This window comes from Cydia fagiglandana, chromosome 17 (genome assembly GCF_963556715.1).
Source record: "Cydia fagiglandana chromosome 17, ilCydFagi1.1, whole genome shotgun sequence".
Taxonomy (NCBI): domain Eukaryota; kingdom Metazoa; phylum Arthropoda; class Insecta; order Lepidoptera; family Tortricidae; genus Cydia; species Cydia fagiglandana.
This window is the reverse complement of record NC_085948.1, coordinates 10445039-10453492: the sequence shown is the minus strand read 5'-3', so window position 1 is coordinate 10453492 and position 8454 is coordinate 10445039. Positions and strand designations below refer to the sequence as shown.

The 8454-nt window shown below is 42.5% G+C and overlaps 1 protein-coding gene across 1 annotated transcript; it reads right to left on the bottom strand.

Annotated features, from left to right (window-relative positions):
* Position 1: 1 nt before the first annotated feature.
* LOC134672451 (actin-related protein 5) lies at positions 2 to 7916 on the bottom strand. The gene is made up of 12 exons (XM_063530349.1): positions 7736 to 7916; positions 7487 to 7652; positions 7213 to 7379; positions 6361 to 6552; positions 6030 to 6260; positions 5499 to 5620; positions 5287 to 5367; positions 4630 to 4791; positions 3801 to 3964; positions 2659 to 2796; positions 1595 to 1749; positions 2 to 370 (listed from the first exon to the last, which is right to left on the bottom strand). The coding sequence occupies exons 1-12, from the start codon at positions 7842 to 7844 to the stop codon at positions 66 to 68; spliced, it is 1992 nt and encodes a 663-aa protein (XP_063386419.1). The 5' UTR covers positions 7845 to 7916; the 3' UTR covers positions 2 to 65.
* Between the last annotated feature and the right edge of the window lie 538 nt (positions 7917 to 8454).

Genomic DNA, 8454 nt, shown 5'->3' with positions numbered 1-8454 from the left:
TGGTAATAATAAAACCCATTTAAAATTTCGGCTTATATTCAAACACAGAACAGACCTTAAAACTACTAACAGTCTACAACTATTTCTTCCTTCACCACATTAGCGTCGCCAGCAGGAGCCAAAGTATTGTCAACAATAGGTGCAGGACTCTTGAAATACTTGTTGCTCGCGTGGTGTTCCTTGAGGTACTCTCCCCCTAGCTCATAGTAGTCTTCTTTAGACACGCACCAGTTTTCAAACTCGTTGCTCCCGGCGAAGTCGCGAGCGCCGTACCAAGCGTCCAGACTTGCGTTTTTAGCGGTGACCACTTTGTGCGTCGATTGGAACGGGCGCATTTCTAGGAGCTCTCTTTCTAGTCTTTCTTTTAAACCTGGAATTTTAAAATGTTGTTTAGCGAATTGCTTTGACTACGTTCTAGTATCTTAGCCTAGATTCCAGTAGCACAACGCGTTAAGGACCGTCGCCAAAGTAGAACCTTGGCTGGACCACTATGGAACTTGATTTATAAGTTTTTCACCTCAGCAGCTCGAACAAGGGTACTTTGCTTCTTAAAAACAGTGAGCAAAATGCGATTTTGCTCACGGAGTGAGACAAAATGGCATTCGTGACCTTTATATAGTCAAATGTCATTTCAACATGCGGGGTCTAATACAAGTTCGAAATAATTGGGTTCTTTTATCTCTGTACCTTTCACTGTTCGCAAAAAGAAACAGACAAAAAAAAGTTAAAACTATTTTCAACGGTATATTTGAGGGTTTATAATAGAATAGACCCCCTCTCGCTACGCTCGTGAATCTATTATAGAATCTTTCGCTTTCACGGGACTCAAAGCACTCTAAGAAATATCAAACTTTGATCTCTTGTTGTACAAATAACTATTATAACGTGACCCAAGGATCAATATGGTTGCTATCTTTACCCTAGTTCAGATTAACCAAGAGTGAAAGAGATGGCAGTTATGACCTGACTCGCTTAGTTTTGCGGTAGGTATAGACATTTTGATCACCTTTTTTGCATAGTGCGTCTTCAAGACGAAGTTTGGCTTTGCGAGCCTTACCCGGTCCTTCTAAAATGCGGAGGATATTGTTTGATGAAGGTGCTGTCCCCGGATACGGCGAAGAGAGAATGAATTTATTTATTTATTCGAGAATGGGCCCGAGTTAGTTTTTAAACTAAGACACGCGTGGCTCATTCCGCGATTTCGTCGCTTTGCTACAGGTAGCTAAAAGTACATCCGTTCGACCCCAATTTTGGGGTTTGCCATAAGCCGCGCGTGGCGCTGTCGCCACCTAGCGGCCATATCTGTGCTGATCGTGACAGACGCGTTTTGTTAGAGAGTGAGTCTTCTGTACCTAGTACTATTATTTATTCTGTGACTACGACTAAGACCACCGGACACCGGATGGGCAGCAGCGTCCCCTGAGTGCGGTTGAGATACTGCGATCGCCAATCCGCATGCCAAGCGTGGCGATTACGCTTGGCATGCGGCCTCCACCCTATTCACCCCCCATATTGGGGGAAGCCTATGTCCAGCAGTGGATGTCCTCTGGCTGATATGATGATGATGATTCGAGAATGAATGAATGGTGTTTACCAGGGAATTGCGAGCAGCCCCCCGTAAGGAAGACATTATTGGCCAGCAGCAGCTGGTCCTTGGCGCTGAAGTGCTTGAACACGTACTCCAGGGTCTCCGCCAGACCCGCCTCCAGGTTGCCCATCATCGACGGCTGGAACATCAGCTCTGGAGCCCTGTTAATTAAACATACGGTATTTTATGGATTTTCGACTGCGATTGTCGATTTGGTTGGAAGAAACGATATCTGCAGAATATTTTTACGACGTACCTAATGGCTCCTCTACACGATGGGCCAACGCCGGCCACTCCAAGGGACGCATTTATGCGTTAGAGGGAGCAAGTGATATTGCTGTCTCATTCTACCGAATGGCTGCGTCCCTTGGAGTGGCCGGCGTTGGCCCATCGTGTAGAGGAGCCATAATAGGTAAAATTGACTTTTTCTCAAACATGCGCGGAAATACCTATTAAAGATAGTTTATTTTTCAAGTAGTTATATTACAATATTTACAATCCGCTTATGAACGTCAAATAAAGTTACACCGGCTCCATGCCTTTATGTTTGTTATTGTCTTTATGTTTCTTATAATACGGTGCGAAACAGGTGCCTAGGCGGACAGTGAAGCTCTTCGCTGCATATCACATGCCCCGCATTACGCCACCGTTCAAGCTCCTTTGGGTCGCGCAGTCTGGTAAAAACAGCGTAATTCGTGTTATTCAGGGTGTGGATAATATGTACGGGAAACTATGTTTGTGTACAAGAGAAGACGCGGAGAGTATTTACAGCATTATTTACATCAATTTACAAATTCCACTGTAGAAGATAGAGAAGCAATAGAGAGGACTCTCTCCAGGCGGGTGTTATGCTTGGTCGGAAGTTATATATATGTATAGAAACTGACATTATAACTCCGTAAGCGCGATGTAGGTCTCACATACTAATTGCGTTCTAGACGTAGTATCTTCTTAGCAGTTTGTGCGTTCTAGCTCCCTAACGTCATCTGTTAGATTATTATGGCACGACGTTGGCAGTGACAGCTAGAGGAGACGCCACAAGGGTGTACTATAATGAGGATGTGATTAACCTGAAGGGCTCGATGGCCAGGTGCAGCTGGTGGCGCTGGTCGCTGGGCGGCGGCGGCTCGTGCTCGCGCAGCGCCTCCTCCAACTCCAGCAGCCGCTCGCCGTCCGCTTCAGAATCAGAGTCTGCCTCGCGGCTGATGCTGGAATATACATTTATACTTATACATTTTTTGAACAAGGGTGGAATTCACTGCTCACCTTAGGGCAGGCGTGGCTCACTCCGCGATTTCGTCGCTTTGCTACAGGTAGCTAAAAGTCCATCCGTTCGACCCCAATTTTGGGGTATGCCATAAGCCGCGCGTGGCGCTGTCGCCACCTAGCGGCCATATCTGTGCTGATCGTGACAGACGCGTTTTGTTAGAGAGTGAGTCTTCTGTACCTAGTACTATTATTTATTCTGTGCTTAGGGTGGTATTCCATCTATCCAATATCTTGGTGCAATGTGTATTGTCTCACATTTTGCATAATGACAGAGTGTGTTACACTGAGATTGGACATGTGGAATACCACCCTTAGCTACAACATGCACATAAGACTCACGGTCACCATAACGCTGAAGTGGGATTGGAATGCGAGGAATTTTATAACGCTGAACGAGCTTACGATAAATCTGCAATTCGCACACAATATTAAGTCCGTCGGCAGTCAGCTGCTGCTTAGTTCACTGATTCGCAAAGGCTGACGCCTATAGGCAAACAAATCTCTTCTAAATGTACCTCATTATTTTTGACAAATACATACCGACACATCCGGTCATGCATATTACGAAGTTGAGTCTGCGAGCTGTCTCTAGGCCAACGGTCCGAACACACACCGATCCGAGTCCAACACCAGCTCATAATACTCTGACACAGGGTATAGTCGTTACCACAGACAAGTCCTCCAGACTGAACATAGTAGCCGGGGTTTGGAGAGCTCCGTCTAGAGCAGCGGTCGGCAACCTTTTAGCAGCCAAGGGCCACATAGTAGTTAACGAAGATGACGCGGGCCGCACTTTGGTAATATTTGTGACTTTAGCAGACATTGTCGATCGTCACTACTACATACAAAATTGCCAGGGAGACTCGCGCGCCGCAAGCGAGAGGTTGACGGGCCGCTGGTTGCCGACCGCTGGTCTAGAGGATTCCTAGTGTATGGTCGTTACCTCTTGTAGGCGTCCCAGTCCGAGTCCTGGTTGCCGAAGTCGTCGCCGGCGGCGGCGAGGCGCGAGATGACGCGCATGCGCTCGGCGGCGGCCGCGGTGCGCCGCTTCACCATGGCCGCGCGCCGCGCGCGCCGAGCCTCACGCCGGGACACTAGCTCGCGATACTGAAACAAAACCAACCTATTTTACGCGCCTTGACATCCCTGATGGTGTACATAATATTGTCTTCGGTTACCGCGATAGTTACTCATTAAATAAAACCATTGAAACGGAATATATCGAGTAAATTGAATTCATCCCGACGTTTCGAACCCTTTACTCTTACAGCGTTCGTAGTCAACGGGTGACTTTAGGCCAGTGTTTTAGTGCAGTCGACGTCAAAACGTTTTACGCTACATTTACATTTTGCGCCTTATTACAAGGGCGTAAGGTGCAAAAATGTCAACATATCTTACGTCGACTATACGTAAATAAAATGTTACTTATGTTTTATATTTGGTAGAGATTTAGCGACCCCCTAAGGGGGTCACAACCTAATTACAGTTCGAAATCATGATTTGGTTGCAACCAATACATACTGTAAATACAATATACTGATACAAATCAGTCCATATTTTCCGGGACACTCCACACACTTAGAAAAAAAAATGACAAAATTCGTTGGTTAAAGAGTTAGGAGAAGGTCTCCTAAAATCATTTTAGTGGCATCTGGCAGATAGCTGCCCTCAGTGTCCCATTAAAAAAAACACTCTGTAAACAATTGACAGACTGAGCAACATAAATCAGCTACAGTTTTATAATAAGTTAATAACCAAAAGAGAAACTTTACCTTGGTCCTTGTGTCGTTGAGCCATATCTGGAAAGCTTCCGGGTCCGAAGGAGGCTGGAAGCGGCCGGTCGGACGAACTTCAATGTTTTCGTCGGCCGTCGCCGCAGCCACAATACGCTGCTTGTTTTTTTCTATACGCATATTTAGATTTGTTATTTGTTTCTGTAATAAAGATATACAAACCGTAAAAACCGTTAGAATATTGATGGGTAGCAATAGAGTTGTGTTTAAATATTTGTGACTACAGATTACTAATATAGAGAGCTTCCACAATTTATGTAAGAAGCATCTTAGATTTGGGAGATTTTGCGGCCTCCTCTCCCTCTAGTGTGATTTGGCTCCAATCGACTATTTACGTGAGGCATATAGCGGGTAACGGGGTAAGGAGGTGGGAAATGAAACCAAACAATCCACCTCCAATTATAAAGTATTTTATACCACAGTCTGCCTGATAGATGCCTAAGGCCCCCCCCCCCACATCTGGCGTCTTTCGAGCGTCGGCGTCTACAATTCTATGGCCGACGTCGACGCAACTGCGCAGCGACGTCATTCTCCATAGCGCTGGACCGACGCCGACGCTCGAAAGACGCCAGATGTGGGGGGGCCCTAAATCTGACTAATACTTGTCTAGATATTTTATTGTTTTTGGGAACCTACCTGAAGGTCCTCATAGCTTTTGAAGTCCAATCCTTTGATGGCCTCGTTGAACTCGTCCGTGTCACCGCCCTCTATCATATCCTGTAGAAAATGACTTCGAATAAAGTTACGCATTTTTTTAGTTTTAAAAGAAAAAACGTCACGGTTTTATACATTCCATTTTCGAACTTAACACACATAAGCGCTGTCTATATTTCAATCAAATTATTTACCTGTAATGAAAGTAAATGATTCAATTGTTCCTCGTCTTCCGCCAGTCTTTCTTCTCTTTTTCTCGCGTTAATTTCCAGTAGCCTCCGAGCCATCTCTTTCTTTCTTTCTTTTTGCTGTTCAGCTGTATGAAAAAAGATATAAATTTACAGTTTAAAACTCTTGACGGTTATTAGGGGTGTCTGTATTTTACAAAATCTCATCATTGATAAAAATAGTAGCCCGTTACACAAAAAACCGGCCAAGTGCGAGTCGGACTCGCGCACGAAGGGTTTCGTATTTTTTAGTATTTATTGCTATAGCGGCAAAGACAGACAGACGGACAGCGGAGTCTTTGTAATAGGATCCCGTTTTTACCCTTTGGGTGCGGAACCCTAAAAAGCAATAAAATTCAGCAGTTTATTGTTAGCTAATTTTTTGATTACCACCTAAGACCGTGACTATGCTATGATAGTGTTTCTACAGGATCTCTTTACGGTGTCATATTATAATGGGCAATGGCAGTAAACTATATTCTAACAATTGTTAGGTACCTGTCAAACCCGACGAGCTAGTTGTTTGCACGTAAGGCAGTTGTATCTTCTTCACATTGGCCTCATAGTAGTCAGGGTTGGCCCACTTCTTGATTTCCTCCTGATAGTCCAGGGCTATGGTGCAGTGTTCTTGCAGGATTTCTTCGGCGCGAGACATTGTGATGGCGTTCACGTGGACCGGGTACTTTAGCTGGAGAAGTTTGTGGAGGTAGCTGACCATCTCACTGCCACCTGTATTAATATATGATAATAAACACTTTATCAGAATGGAACTTTGAAAAAAAAAATTGTTTGCATTTAATCTTTTGTTAAATGCTTGAGTTACCCATACCTAAATTAATTCTCCTTGCATGCTCCTCAATAACCTGTCCCCTTATAACAGGAATGATGTGTATAGTGTGGTAGCCGCAGTTGACAATGAGCGCAGTGTCCCCGATGTCATTCCTGTACATGCTGAACAGGGAGTCAACCCCGTAGCTCACTGCCGGCACGCCGTAACCTTCAAAGAGCAGCTCGGACATCACTGAAATTGAAGATTATATTATTGTAGCAGGTGAAAAAATTTAGTGGCGGACTCATATGTTGAATTTGGGTTTTAAGAAAAGAGGCAATCTTTCATGCCAAGGGAGTCTCAAGAAATATTAAAAAAAAAATTTTTTGTTTTTTTTTAATAATAAAAATTGTTATATAAAACAAAAAAACTTCAAAACTTTCAGTATATGTCAAAGTAACAGGTTTGTACACATTAGTTGAAGTTTGTATACATATAGGTTTTCGCAGGCTGGGTTACCACAACTCATCGTCATATTATTGCGCCTATTTTGCTTGATGGGTTGGCGGCACTATTCTTGCCAACCCAACTCTACCAAGAAGCCTAGCAGAGTTTGTATACATAAGTTGAAGTTTGTATAAATAAGTTGAAGTTTGTATATATAAGTTGAAGTTTGTATACATAAGTACTTGAATTTTGACGTAAAATTATTAATAATCATACACAGCTACTCAGACAAAGGGCAAATCCAGTATTTTTACCCATACAGCAGTTAATACATTTGCACATATCAGTATTGTGTAGCAAATGCAATGAAAGAAACCTAGCACAAAATTTTCTTCGTACAAAGGGGGTTGTGTCATAAAATAGTTTGAAAAACACTGCATTAGGAAATTATAAGAAATAACTTACACTGTCGGCAGTAATTTGGGGTAACAAAAGCTTCCGTCATTACAATAGGATGTGGCACACTTCCTTCATTGTCAATGCCCAAGTGAGAGAATATATAGTCACAGACTTGCTCCTGCACCTCAAAGTGAGTCACCACATTCTTATCAAATTGTGTTTTTAACTGGAATCTGAAATTGTAAATTACACATAACAGCTTAACAACAACACACACACAAACATTTTGTGTATTAATATGTGCTATAAACAATACTTTTTAAGTTATATTGATCTGTACCTCACTGCTTCTATATTAATAATATCATTTCCGATTTGTATTGGCGGCGTTACCGGCGGTTCAGCATCTTTCTTCACTCTATCTTTGCGTGGCCTTGCTATTAAATTCTTGAATATTAAATGAGGTTCCTCGTATATTGACCAACCCACGCGGCACTGGTACGATCCTGATAGAATTTTCCAGTTATAAAACATTCGTAGATAAAGAAATAGTTTCTATAAAATATAGTTACTACAAACAACAACCTACCATTATCAATAACTAAAGGTATATGCCCAAATTTTAACGTAGGCTCATATTCATGCACTACGTCTGGTACTGTTTTGTAGTCTTTTAAAATTAAAACGTTGTTATCCATTATTGTTCACTAATTATTTAAATATTTAAAGCGAAGAAAAATCAACAGCGATACAAACCAATGTTCGTACACCGTGTAAAGTCAATGTCAGTTTGACATTACTTTTTTTTTTTTGTTTGACATTAGCATTGCTCCGAGCAATTTTTAGGGTTGGCACCACTTGACTTCCTTTTGCGTGCACGACCACAGATAAGATAATCACTTAAATTTTGACAACCCTAAATAGCCGAAAGGGATAGTGCCATATATTAGAAAGGGATAGTATGATTCGACCCTGAACCGCTGTCAAACTTCGGTTTTGTAGGAAGCTTCCTTTCTGTACGGTAGTACTATTATTTATTCTGTGCTAGAGTGAAAGGGTAATAAAATTGTATATTGCTCTCGTTCTAAAACATGACCGCCTTGGTGGGGATCGTGGGGATTATAAAATGTTATAATCCCCACCAGTGAGTATTATATTCTTTGATCCCCACCAGAGAATTCCCCACTAATAAAGGCGTTGTATAACGTATATAACCTATCATTTCACAGGACACCGAAATTTTTATGTGAAATAATATGTAAACGAGTTATGAAACTTTCCTTCTCAGTTGCTAATTTAAGAAATGAA

Bases quoted from the DNA above. Each gene is read 5' to 3' on its own strand.
- LOC134672451 (XM_063530349.1), bottom strand. From the start codon at position 7,844: ATGGATAACAACGTTTTAATTTTAAAAGACTACAAAACAGTACCAGAC. The intron at 4,792-5,286 runs GTAGGTTCCCAA...TCTTTATTACAG, and splicing joins AAAGCTATGAGGACCTTCAG to AAACAAATAACAAATCTAAA. The intron at 2,797-3,800 runs GTAACGACCATA...TGTATATTCCAG, and splicing joins GACTGGGACGCCTACAAGAG to CATCAGCCGCGAGGCAGACT.